Source organism: Columba livia, chromosome 2 (genome assembly GCF_036013475.1).
Source record: "Columba livia isolate bColLiv1 breed racing homer chromosome 2, bColLiv1.pat.W.v2, whole genome shotgun sequence".
In the NCBI taxonomy this organism is placed as follows: domain Eukaryota; kingdom Metazoa; phylum Chordata; class Aves; order Columbiformes; family Columbidae; genus Columba; species Columba livia.
In genome coordinates, this window is record NC_088603.1 from 136,216,409 (window position 1) to 136,230,828 (window position 14,420).

The 14,420-nt window shown below is 36.5% G+C and overlaps 1 protein-coding gene across 3 annotated transcripts in view; it reads left to right on the top strand.

Moving 5' to 3' along the window:
• The window catches only part of SLC26A7 (solute carrier family 26 member 7), a 66,197-nt gene that overhangs the window by 14,249 nt on the left and 37,528 nt on the right, over positions 1-14,420 (top strand). For all 3 annotated transcript variants that reach the window (XM_065053959.1, XM_065053960.1, XM_005499456.3), the window contains exons 3-5: positions 3,434-3,544; positions 7,641-7,813; positions 13,452-13,616. In XM_065053959.1, coding sequence (XP_064910031.1) covers positions 3,434-3,544; positions 7,641-7,813; positions 13,452-13,616 — 449 coding nt within the window. The remainder of the gene's footprint in view (positions 1-3,433; positions 3,545-7,640; positions 7,814-13,451; positions 13,617-14,420) is intronic.

Genomic DNA, 14,420 nt, shown 5'->3' on the forward strand with positions numbered 1-14,420 from the left:
GACCTCACCATGAAAATAATGAGACACTGCTTCTAGAAATTTAATGCAAAAAGATTTTGAACGGGAAAAAAACAAGGGCTGGATTTACATTTAGATTATCTGCTCGTAAACAACAGACATTTCTCAGTGGCAAGTCTGTAAGTAAAGCAAAATTTGTGATTGATGCTGGGGGTTTGCTGGGCTACTTTGCCCAGCTTGCACCTTTTCCACAGTTTAACAAGACTGATGTCAGATTTCTGTCAGCCAGTTCTTCTGGCCATAAGGGTTCATTCAGGTTGTGCCTCTCTGTTCCCCTCAGTCCTGTTCAGAGAGCTGAACTGAAATCTTAACAGGGTTTCTGTTTGTGTGATCTAGGGGCTGGGTTGAGCTTTTTGTGCTGTGCCCACAACATGTACAGTTTATGCTGGATCAAACACAGTTTTGCCATAATTGTTAAATGTTTCAGATTGGGAAGGTTTTAGGAAACATAATAAACCAAAGTAAACACATGCTGAGACGAGATAATCGGATTTTACAACTAGATGGTGACAGATTATTTTGTGGTAGCTAAACCATTGTTTTCCTTGTAAATGTTTAGAGGAAAGAACAATGTATACTGCTCTTAATCCTGAATTTATTGGACATATTGAATAATAAAAGAGTTAGTAGCCCCTATTCTGGAAACATTTTAGCTTGTCCTGCAGTGTATTACTGCACTCTTAAGTTTTGTTTTGTTTAGCTTCTAAACTAATCTCCTCTTGAAATAAGTGATAAAGTTACTCAGGGTGAAAAACCTATTCAAAGTGAACCATGTAGATTTTAGAAGGAAAACATCCAGATCCAAAATTAACACTATTGAAGCACAGACTTAAAAATTACATTAACATAATCTGTTTTCTGCAAAATGAGCTTAATATTTCAAAATATATCTTTCAACTTTGCTAACCTTTCCTAGCAAAAAGGGATTTTTTGTGCTTCCCATATAATAACCGATGGAGTCCAAATATTTGGAAAAAAAATGTGAGAGAGAGAGCATGCAAAGGAACTCACTGAGGCAAGTTCTCTATGCATAATGCAGCTGTTCTGCAGCATTTGAATAGGAATTTTTTGAAATAAGAATGTTTTCAGATGAAAATGTTCTTTATTTGTAATTCTTTGGTTCAATGTTAAATAATTCCTTTCTTTTAATGAGTGAGTAACTTAAACATAGAGTATTTTGCAGGTCATCTTAAGCAGGATTTATAGACCTCTTCCCAATAGTACCTGTGAAGTACATACCTGGCTCAGCATTCAGTATAAAGTCTTGTGTATTTCTCTTATGTTTGTCCACACAGAGAGGTCACTTAATTTCAGTTATGTTGCTATAATTGAAGTGTGGCTCAAGTTATACTGATTTTTCTGATTCCTTTACTTTTTGGAGAGTAAAATAAATTAGCCTTGCATAACGCTTTTTTTTTTGCAAAACTTGGAATGTCTGTATTTTTGATTTTGTTCATAAAATGGTTATAATGGAAGAGTTTTCCAGTGTTGATCAACCATTTAAAAGTATCTTTCTCCTTTTCTCTATTTTTTTTCCCCCATGCTTACTTTTGTCTGTAATAGGGTCATGCAGTTCTGCCTTGTACTGCTGTTATTCTGCCCAGGCACACCCCTCTGTGTTGCTCTGGGCCGGAATCTTCTTCCCCATCTATTGATCATGTGAACACGGATGTAGAACTACAATTTCAGTGATCTTTCTGGTTCATGATTGTGGTGTCCTAAGAGAAAAAAGCAGAAGTGATGACTGGCAGATGTGCTAATTAAAAGGCAAAAGAGCTATGAAATCCTTTTCTGTTTAAAAGAAGGCATCAATATCTCCTCTTCCAAGTCTTAACTGATAGTGTTACTTGGTTGAGCACAGTGTGTATGAAGGTGATCCCTGTAAGATGCATGTTAGCAAAATCTTCACCTTGATGTTTTTCTAAGAACAGGTGAACTGCTAGGCTGCATGTGCTTCACGAGAAACTTGACACTTCTGGCATTTTGGCATTTTATTGTCTCCCCACACCATGTGTTCTTTTTAACAGACTCAAATGCAAATTCAAGAAAGGAGCTCTTGATTCAAAATGTTATGAATTCCCACTGAAAGCCTATAAACAAAGGTACTCTTGGTACTCTCTACATTATTTAAACCCCCTACAACAACGTTTCAGGTAAAAATGCTTTCTGGAAGAGCCAGGAAAGCTATGTGAAAACAATTAAGCCTAAACATTTAATTTTCCTTGGAGTTTTCAAAAGTACACAGAAGGCAACTCCATTTCATAGATCTGAATCACCTCTGTCACAGATCGTGCACGGTCATTCTGGCAATACAAACACATATACACAAGCTTAGACTGGTCACTCAGGTCAAAGGTGGACTTCAGAAAGGCACCTTGTGTTTTACACAAGCCATTCCCATCTTCCCTACTGCACAACAAGGTATTCACCAAGATTTACAGAGTAACTCTGCCAGGCAATTTCTCCTATTCTTAGTTTCTAGGAGTAAAAACTGTGAAATGGTGGTAGAGGCTGATGATCAGAAGCATCATCTGGGGAGTTTCTCTTTTTGCTGACTTGCAAGAAGTCGATGCAGACTTGCTTACTCTCTTAGGTATCTAAAGATGAACATCAACCAAAGCTGCTGCCTTGCAGGAATATCTCTGTTAAAAGATGATTTCTTGGCATATTCTGAGTCTTTCTAAGAAAAAGATGGATGCTATCCTCTATAGCTAAGCAAATAAGTTAACTAGTAATCCTGCAAAGTTAAATCCTAACCAATTCAGTTCATTCTCCACCTCAACATAAAAGTCAAATACTTTCTGTTTCTGGACTGACAGATTTATATAATGAAAAAAAGTGTTCATATCTAAAGGACTAAAATACCCAGGCACCTAAAGACAATGAACTCTGGACTATTTTATTTTTTTCAAGAAATTAGAAGAAAGCAGACTGAAGGGGCTCTATCCAAACCAAAATTATAGGTTTTGAGCTGTTTCTAAGAAATAACCATCTGACTGCCTGGAGCCTTGGCAGTCTCAAACCCACATTTGTGAGGGTGGGGGTGAGACAATGCTGCCTCCTCCTGAGAGGATTGTCTATTAAAAAAATATTTGGAACCACTGATGGAGACAACCTGGAAAGATGGTAGCTGGGGCCATAGGTTGTATCTGTAATCCATTTGTTTCTGCTGGTGACCAAGAATCAGAAGAAAGTGTGAGGATTCTGATGACAGGCAATAAATGAAAGACCTTCCACAGTTCTTCCTGATTCTCATTGTGCCCTGGCTGGCTTATGGTCTAGGTTTTTGTAAATGAAAGTGGTTTTTTTCCTGCTCTTAATAAAGACTTAAATGTTTCCTCATTTAAAAAAAAAAAAAGATTGCAGAACAGTTTTATCTTCATATAGTGAAGTAATTCCTTTTAACTTTCTATAGGTTTGGCCTTTGCAGTTTTGTCTTCAGTCCATCCAGTTTTTGGTTTATATGGCTCTTTTTTCCCTGTCATTATTTATGCCATATTTGGAATGGGACGTCATGTTGTGACAGGTAAGTGTCTATTTGTAAAAACATTTTCAGAAATAAAGAATGGGAAACTGAACTTTTTTGTTGTTGTTGTAAGATCAATGGAAGGAAAATTATCCAAGACTAAACAGAAAAAAGATGTTTTTGTGCTTCTTTTTACAACTATTTTTTTTGCCAGATTAAGTACTTTAAAGAGCCTCATTAAGAATATATTGGAGTTACTCCTGCCATTATAATTTTATATTGTATTGACACTTCCTTTATAAACATAGTTTAGGGCTTTTGCATTTTCAATCTACTTTAGAAATCTGCTTCAGGCTAAGATTTTAACAAAGGGCTCAGCTAATAAGATATGTGCAAACAGGAATGAAAAAGGCTCTACTGCTTCTTAAACGATGGAAAGCATACATTACTTCCCACCTGTCTAAAACATAAACCCTGCATTTCTCAGAAAAACAGCTTTCTGTGCCTATTACCTGATATTGTATCAAAGCTAGAGATTCTCTGAATAAGTTCAGTTTGACTCCTGTCCATTTACAGAGTAATTAGGTAGGCAGCGAAAGGTGTTCCCTGGGTACTCTGCTAGTAGTTATGAGTTACTTGTTTACCCTCAGCAGAGCCAACAACAGCTGCAGGAGTTTAAGGTCTTTAATCTCCTAACAGGTTGGTAAATACTTTGTTTTTAACTCCAAAGAAACCAAATTATGGTTTTTGGAAATACTACTCATGAGATTGAACCACAAATTCTTTGGTGCGCAGAAGTGGGAACTTGGTGTCCTCTGAAGTTTGCAGGAAGGATGAGACAGGTGCATTGGTAAAGCACAGTAGGGCTGGGTAGAGGGAAGCAGCCTCTGTGGTTGTCAGAAATGTTAAGCGGGGAGGAATATGTTTTTCTTGTAGAGGAGAAAAACTCCTGAAAGGAGGAAAGATGGTTCTCGGTAATCACACAGAAAATGAACTCTGAAGAATCTAATTGTGCGCATATATGTACCTGTGTGCAATCTCTTAGTTAGAAGTTAGCCACATATTTTAAGCACCTTTTTTGTTCAAAAATAGTCAGTTAAATTATTAAAAATTGCTGAAGAGTTGTAAATTGTCTTAGAGCAAAAGGAAAGCCAAAAGAAAGATCTGTGGATGCTGTTAGTAACCTTATGCTGTAATAAGTGATAGAATGTACTCAGCTCACGTTAAAAACCAGAAGATTTGAAAAAAAGTGAAAATTTAGAATTAAGAAAATAATTTTGAATCTTGAGTATAGATTGAGATAGATTAGTACACTTATTAAAACATTAATCTTTATTTAAAAACTGTTTCAAAATGGAGTAATTTAGCAGTATATTGTCAGCAGTTTATTGCTGTAAGATTATTAGAAAGATAAGAATCTATCATAGGATCATGTGTAGGAAAGTAGATAAATAAGTATCTGGCTGACATAAATTCTAGTAAGGAAAACAGATGATAAAATAAGTAAGTATAAGCTGTTAAATCTGATGTTTTATCCTTGGGAAGTATACTGTACAGAGAATGATTTACTCAGTCCCACAGCTCCATGGCTGTGGATTCCAGCACAGTCCTTGGCATGAAAACCTATTCCTTTCACAGGTGTCTGTTCCAGAACTTAATCTTGAGAAAAAAAGGCAACAAAACAGTGCTCTTGCAGTCATGAAGATTTTTGTTTCAATAAGTGTGTGTGACATATGCTGTTGATCCTTTCAGTAGAAACATCTCATGCACTCATCCCACCAGCCTGGGTTAAGACGTTATGGCGTGCAGCCTGAACTGGAGCTGTACTGCCTGCCTCATGTCCCCAAATGCTCTGTAATTCCTCATGTACGTCAGTGACAATCTCTTCACCTACCAGCATTTTCTGTAAGGTCAGCAGGGCTCTCCATACGTATACGGGTTATAAAGGTGCCCTTTGTTAGTGAAGTCAGTCATGTCATCATGAAATGGAAAATTCATCAATGGCCAGTTCTGTCAACTTTTACTCATTTTGAAATGTCTCTTCCATGAGACAGTTAATCTACTTTAAAAGATTATTTACCTGAACAACTAAATGCTATACTTTTTTCTTGTCTGTTTTTGGTATATGTTATCTTGGAGAATCCCCTGAGACAGCTTCATCTGTCATAATACCACATATAGATCCTTCATTTCAGATAAAATTTTACATAAACTGTTTTCAAATCCAATTTTAAGGCTCTTGTTTTGTTTTGTTTTTATTTTGTTTGATTTTTAAACAAAAATGAGAGAACAGATTTAAAAGAAAAAAGAACAATCTGAAAAGCAAAATGCCTACAACTATCCTGAGCATTGCTTGAAAAGAAAGTATTACAGGCCCAGATAAAAGGAGTAACATGTTTCAAAAAACAAAATGTGATTAAAAAACCCCTTCATGACTCAACAGGACAATGAAGAGGACTGTCATAGGGAAGAGTTTGCACTTGTAAAATGGGAAACTTGGCAGAATAAGGTGAGCAGGAATACTATGAAGTGTGGCAGGTCAAACGTGCAGGAAGTTTAGAAGGCTAAAAGAAGGAATTTGAAGAATGCCATGGAAAGGATAATCAATCTGGTAGTTAAATGTTCTTTAAACACATCAGAATCAGGATGCCAGGAAGGAAACTGGTGGGACACCGTTCTGACAAAGATGTAACAGGACATTCTGTGACAAAGGCCACAGGATTGTCAAGTTACCAATGTGAGTAATTTCACTGTCAGAAAGGCTCTGGAGGGAATCCTAGGAAATGCAGACCTGTCTATAATAAAAATAAGAATACTGAAAGATATGTATAATCAGAGTTTGTTGGAGAGGAGTTAATATGACTCCTGCAAAGGAAAATCCTACCTCATTAACCTCCTAGAGTACTGTGTGAGTGTTAGTTAGCACATGGAAAAAGGAAACTCTTTGAATATGAGATATCAGAGTGGTCAAACAGCTACTGATAAGGTTCCACACCAAAGAGTACTAAAGAAAATAGGTTGCCCTTGTGATAGAAGAAAAGGCCTTCTATTAATTATTAGTGGGTTAAAGGATAAGAAGCAAAAGGTCAGACTTAGTGGCCGTTTCTCAATGTCCCTGGTAAGTTCCTAAAGAATTCAAGTTGCAAGGTTTAATTTATGAAGGCCAAGATGAAGGTAGAACTCTGTTCACCAGGTTCTACAACAGTAGAAATAAAGGCACATCAGTGAAACTGGTGAGAGATCAATTTAAAATACTTTAAAAATATAGATTAAAGAAAATACTACAGCAAATGGTGAAGTTCTGGAACCTGCTCCCAGACGATATTGTGGAGGCAGAAAATACAAGCAGGTACAAACAAGGCTTTGACAAATTCATCAGTACTAGTCCATAAACAAAATCTAGAAGGGCCAGATAAAGATGTACTTCCCTAACACAACAGGTATGGATGCTGGCAGATTATGAGAGGAATGGCCGGGCTTGTGTGCTTTCCCTGGGTAACAATGTCGATTGCCACAGCTGGAAGAAAAGTACTGTGCAAGACAGACTGACAGATTAGACCATCTCTTATGCTCTTAGAGCTCTGCATGAATGTTCATGTGCTTTTTAAAACTGGATTATCATCCTTATTTGTGTGTCATTAAAATTGTTTTACCTCTCAGCAAATAAATATTTATCTCTTAATCTGCCTGCATTTATTAGAGCATAAATTGTTGAGGTTTTGCATCTACACATCTGCTAACTACAATGGGCTAGGAACTGTATACATAGCTTGAATTAATTGCCCTAGAAATTTGAATGGTGAACATTTGGGATTCCCAAACAAAAAGCTGTTTCGTCACATCCAGGGTGACTTAAAAACACTTCTGATAACTTGATATCATCATTGTGAATTGTTGTGTTTGAACCTCTTTTGTTAACATGCTAAATGAATATGTTCACACAAAAATTACATTTTATCTGCCTGTACAAATGGTATTTTACTTGAAGAAATGTGTGTTACATAAAAAGTTCACCTTAAAAATTGTTCTTATCATGACAGGAATGCACAAAATAGCACTTTTACTCCTAAGGGACAAATTTTGAAAAAGAGACTATGAGTGATGAGTACAGTCAGATATAGAATTATTGGTGACTAATATGTGGCTCTTTTTATAGGAACTTTTGCTTTAACTTCTTTAATATCTGCCAACGCAGTCGAGCGACTTGTTCCTTCAGCCAGTGCTAATTTCACTACAAACAATAATTCTGGAATTTTGAGCCTGTCAGAATTTGAAATGCAGCGAATTGGAGTTGCAGCAGCAGTTTCATTTCTAGGTGGAATCATTCAGGTCAGTGGTGAACACATACTCTGTATGCTACAAATGCATTGCGTTTGTGACAGCTACGACTTTTGTAATACACTTCTTTTTTTTTTCCACTTCTCTGAGGAAAACTGACCATGTGTCTGGTCTGATGTTCATGTATGATGAAATTTATGTGTTTTAAGAATTTGCTGCTCCTTTGCTGAGATGTAATAATTGTCTACACGTGCCCCTAGGGTCTTCAAATATGAAGTAAATCCAGCTGCTGTTGGTGCTCTCTTTCATTCTCTTTCAGAAAAAACAAACTAACAAAAACCAAAACAAAACAAATGAAAACATCCCCCCCCCCCAAAAAAAAAACCTACCAAACAAAACCCCAAACAAACAAACAAACAAACAAAAAGTTGTATTTTCTTCAGAACCACAGTACTACAGACTTTAGTTGTGCTGCTCTCCTCTAAATGAGAAATGGCTGTTTATTGAATTCCACTCTTCTACATTTTTACTGGTAAGTTTTTCAGCTACTGTATTTTAAATAATTACATGTAAGTAGCTGCTGATGTATAGTACTGGAAAGAAAAAATGTTTCTTGTTATCTGATGAACAAATTCACATGGTCTATTATTAGTTTGCTTAATAATGAAGGAGCACATTTGAATAAAAAGTGTATTTTTGTAAGGCTAGTATTCTTGTCCAAAGCTTTGTTTCCCTGTGGGGAAAATTGTGGTGCCTTATTCTATGCTATACATAGCTATTAATGAAGTATAAACATGAGTCTTTATTACACAGTGGCAATTGGGAAAAGAGTTCCTTTTTCTTTCACAGTAGAAATAACTTCTGCAGGCTCATGTTCGACATTTTGAAAATGAAAACTAGGCTGGGTGGGAGTCCTGGTTCTCGCTTTTACAGTACATCATGCTATGTATTAGTCCAGAAGGACCCCAGAAAGATGTATTTTGCAGGTCCTGGAGTGAGGAAAGCTCACTCCATACACCATTAGAAGCTACAAAACACTCTCAAAACACCCACTATGAACTTAAGAGCTGGACATTATAATGTCCATTGAAATAGGCCAAGTAGAGTTTTGAGTTGATGACTCAGTCAATCTGAACTGTCCGTGTCTGTTTTCTCCAGATGGTCCATAGATGCCTTCAGTTTTGCAGCCTCTGATTTTGATATAATCAACACAACATACTAAATGAGAGGCTCACAGTCTGTACTGTTTCCTTCCAAGAGATATTCCCTGTGGCTGACCTTATCTTCTTAGCCCATGCAACAAATGATCAGAAAGAGCACCACCACTTCTTGTTTGGTTTAATGGTGAAAAAAAGCTGCACTTTCCAGAACATGGAGTTTTGGGTGGTTTAAAATTCATTCTCAGAAACTGTATTCATGCATCAGGTAACATGATATCAGCCTTTTGATTACTGTGGAGAGAAATATTGAGATTAATGATTTCCAAAGTTCTGGTTATGTGATAAAAATTTTTACTGGCCATAAAGTTAGATTGACTACACAGTGAGAGTGGAATTTTAACAATAGTACACTGAGCACGTTGTCATGGGAAGAAAGTATTGAAAGTGGACAAGAACCAAAAGGGTTTGAATTAATGAAATTGAGAGCTTTACTTTTTGCAGTTACGCATTTCTCTTCTTTTGGCTAAATCCCCATTCTCCTGTACTACATGTCAGGGTAAAACTGTGGAGCAGTAAAGACAGCTGCAAGGTAAGGTTCCCATTGCATTATCATTCTTGTATCCTCAATTTTAGTTTTAATTTTTTCTATTTTTTTTTTTCACAAGTCCCACTTTCCATCTCTTCCATCTCATCACTTGTTTTTATAATTTGTTTCTATGATCTCTTCTCCTTTACTGTGCATTAGCTCAAGGCTGCTTTCCCCCACTTTCCCCTGTGTTGTTTTTTTTTTCCTTTCTCTGACAGCTCCTAATTTCATTCATATGAATTTAATCAAGACTGTATAACTGGTGAAAGCAAAATTTATTTCAAGAAAGTTACTCTTTAAGGAACCTTTTAACATAGTATGGTGTACTGAAATAGCTGCACAAAGAAACTATAGCCATGTACCTCTTAAACCACATTTTCTAGTGTGATCTTACTCTCTCTAAAATATTCTTCCAGGCCCTAGGACCTAAATATTGATAATTCTGGAGACAATCCTAAAATATGTGAAAATTCTGTTCCTTTTACAGTGTAGGAAAAACCTGGTATTAGTACAAATAATCAAAAGTTATTTACCTTTGGCATTTTTTTTGTACTTTATGTTTTTTGCTGTTCTGACTTCAGTTTTCCCTGTAGTTTTTCTACGTCAAGAAGGAAGAAAAATAATACAATAAATAAAAAAACAACATGGGAAATCTACATTATGACCACAGCAAGAAAATTACACCCACCTTCCTGATGTTTTCTGTTCTGGTTGCTTCATTGTTAGATCTTCACCATGGAAGATATATAGCTGCACATTATATTTATTTAGCTACGATGCCAATAAAGAGTAGGATGTACATGCTGATGTAGCATTGCCATTGTTTCTGGAAGTCCTGAGCTCCCTTCTGCAGTGAGTGATGGGGGACCAGCACAGGCTGCTGCTTGTTTACCTGAGTGGCTGCAGAAATTGTCTACCCCAAACCATACTCATGGTTTGGATGTATTTTACATAAACAGTAAAAAGTATGTTTGAAATGTGACCTTTTAGTTACTACCTGTGAAGTAAGGTCACAACCTCCACAAACACAAGATTTAAAGTAAAAAAAATTGCAGTTAAAAAAAAAAAGCAAATATGAGAGCAATGCTGAAGTTGCTAAGTTCTGCAGTCGTGACACCATTTCCCCATAATCCACCATAATAACTTTCTTTGAAATGCTAATATTAACTGGTGTTGCTCTGTGATATTATGTACTTCACACTATTGTCTCTGTGGTTTTGAATCCACAGCTAAATAAACATTCATCTAATTCTCTGGAAACTCAGCTATTACACAGTTAGAAATTTCATATCCATACAATAGAAACGGATCTTAGAAGACAAACCAGAATTCTCCAGGGAATGGAGAATTTGTTTCCTATTGAACTTTACTACTGTGAACATTGTTTAAATACATGAATAGGCACACTGTTAGAACAAACAGCTAAACAAAATATCTGAAGTTAGTAATTATTGATTTTAGGCCTGACTAAATAAATTACTGCTCACTGAGGGTATAACGGTAATTATCATTACTGGGGTCTAATATTGAATGGCAATCAATATGCTGATTGTAGTGCAGAGCCATTCACATGCTATTAGTGGGAAATTGAGAAAAAAATCTCAGATTTAATCTCTCAAATGGAAGAGGGAATTGCTCACTAGAGGTTTCTGCGGTAAATTAAAAGCCACTCACTTGGGTATTTTTGTTTCTTTTGTGCTATTGAACCTGTAGCTTGCTGAATATAGGTCAGATTTATGCTGAAAAAATAAATGGTGTTTAGGCATAAAGGTTGATAACATTTGAAAATTATTCTTTTAGCTTCAGAACAAAACAAAATAAAGCAAAAGAGACTGTGAGATATTCAGGATGGATGATATTCAGTATGGTAAACACAAAATAGTCCTCTTAGAAAGTATTATAACAAACAACTCTGTGCCAAGAGCATGTAACTTTTTCAGGCAGTAGAATAACAAATGCAAAAGATTATAGAAGTAAGGAACTGCTTTTTTATCTATTGAATCTTCAGAATTTATTGTAAGGGGATATAATTTAAATGTAACTTAATATCTTAATGTGGATCAGAAAAGGATTAAGTGTTATGCTAACCACAGTAGTATCTATAGGTGTATAACAAACTTGTCCAAAGAACTAAAGGCTGTCAAATCTCTTTCTTTAGAGGAAAAGTGTGATTGCAGTCTGGGATAAGGGGAGAAAACACAGTAGTAGAGAATAGTACTTTGAATACTTGTCCTATATTCCTATGAAGTATCTACAATATTGGTAGATTCAGATGTAGTCCAGATTCCTTGATTAGAGAGAAATATTATTTTTTCATTATATGTCTATAGACTGAAATAAGTTCTGTAAAAATTGCAAAAAAGCTGAAATAGTCTTCAAGGTCAAATATAGCTGAGCCAAAGTCTACTCTATCTTCTAGCAGAGAAATCCAGCTTGTATACGGAATTGTGTTTATGAAATTAGGTGTTGAATTTCTCTTCCTGTTTTAGAATTTCTGATTATATACACATATTCTACTTTAAGTTAGTTCAAGTATTTCTCAGATACACAGAATGCAGATTTTAAATGTCCTTGAAATGGTTTCCTTTTAATATAAGTTTATGAAGTTTGTTCAAACAGAACACATAACTGCACAAACATCCTTGTTTCTCTGTAAAGAACATCAGTATTTTTATATCCTCCATCATCTGAGGCAACCTCTGGAGCTCCCTTACTGGAATACCTGAAAACCAGAGACCTCAGTGTATGAAGCTGATGTACTATAACTAGAGGTAGTGGACTGGCAATACTTGATGTATTTGCTGTTACAATAATGTAGCATGAAAGCACCAAGTATCATGGTATATTGAAACATATGCATGGGGTCACTGGGATATCAGGAGGCAAAGGGTCCACGGGAGGAGCAAAGCAGTTGTGTGACTGGGTGGGAAGGGAAAACTGATGGCACAGAAACTTGGAGCAGGACAGGGCTGGGCTGCACAGGATGATGGGGCTTTCACCATGAGACTCATATCCTCGTAGCTTAGCACCTAATAAATTTGGTAACTGTTGAAATCACTAAGGTTGGAATCCTGATATAATCAAATTGGCAATCGGTAAGCTGGACCAAGATACAGCCCTTTTACTCAGGGAGAATATCAGTGGAGTAGGAAGGAGTTTTAGTACCACCCTCGCTGTCTGATTTAATTTACTTCATGTTGCTATGTTGAACTTTTATGGTTTTTATTGTGCTCATGTATTTGAGCAGGAGAGAATAATAAGCATTGCATGCAGACAGTTTCCCTGAGCCTGCTTTTCTTACTAAAATAATATTAGAGTCTGGTGAACTAGTGATGGGAGTAAAACAATGCAGGTAAACCCACATGGCTTCAGTGGGTTCCACTTTCAGCTAGACACATCCTTCATAGAATCATAGAATCATTTCAGTTGGAAGAGACCCTCAGGATCATCAAGTCCAACCATAACATAACCTAACTCTAGCAGCAAACCATGTCGCTAAGAACCTCATCTAAACACCTTTTAAACACCTCCAGGGATGGTGACTCCACCACTGCCCTAGGCAACCTGTTCCAATGCCTGACAACCCTTTCTGTTAAAGTTTTTTTCCTAATATCCAATCTGAACCTTCCCTGGCACAACTTGAGGCCATTTCCTCTTGTCCTATCACTTGTTACCTGGGAGAAGAGACCAACACCCTGCAACCTACAACCTGCTTTCAGGTAGTTGTAGACGGTGATAAGGTCTCCCCTCAGCCTCCTTTTCTCCAGGATAAACAGCGCCAGTTCCCTCAGCCATTCCTTGTAAGACTTGTGCTACGGGCCCAAAGGACTTCTGCTTTTCATCTTTGTCTCACTTATCTTACAGTTTATTAAAAGGACCCTGGCTCATTGTCATATCATCAGGAACCTGCATAATTGCTGATACACATACCTTTGTCTTTTAGGTAGCAATGTTTATGCTGCAATTGGGTAGTGCCACCTTCTTGTTAACAGAACCAGTGATAAGTGCGATGACAACAGGAGCAGCTACACACGTTGTGACTTCCCAAGTGAAGTATCTGCTGGGAATGAAAATGCCATATATATCGGGACCACTTGGCTTTTTTCATGTGAGTTCAATAAAAGAGATGGTTTATTCCACTAGCCAACATTTTCTTAAATAATTGCACTATTTGGCTATATATAAGTGTAAGAAATTTCTTATGGATGCGTGTAAGTGAACCAAAGATGTACTACCAAAACCTTCATCTTGCTCTGTCTGTTTATAAGAAGAGGTTAGGAAAACCTGATGAAGGATCAGCAGGAATGTGTCTTATTTTGAAAGAATACAGTAATCAATTTAAGATATGTGCATTACACCATCAGTAATTCCATTCCTTAACCTGAGCAATTACACACTTGTACAGGGGGGGTTAACTCTTTCTGTACCAGCATGTGGGAAGGATATAGCATTATATATTCCAAATCTCATTCTCAACATATTTTCTTCATATCTTGCTGAACAAAACCTGATGATCGTTGTGGTAAAAGGAACATGACCCATGGTTTGTGGATCTGCCATGTCAAAATTACTCTACTGCTTTATGATGTGGTCTTACTTTGCCATAAACACAGCAAGTATATAACTTTAAGGTAATTTTTATCAAATGCACACAGCTTTTTCATATAGTGTCATGGTCATTCCCTTTGGAAAGTAGATATTGTTGGCTGAAACCTTAAAGGACAAAGTTGTATAATCTTATTGCATAAAAGAGAGAAGAACATATTATTTAAGGTAACTTATTCCAGCAAACCCTTAGTTCAGGTGCTTTGAGCATAATCTCTTGGCAGAAACATTAATAGTATTACTAGAGTATCTGTCAAAATTATATTTTGCTCATAATAAAGCTTAATTTACTTACTGAGGTGATATT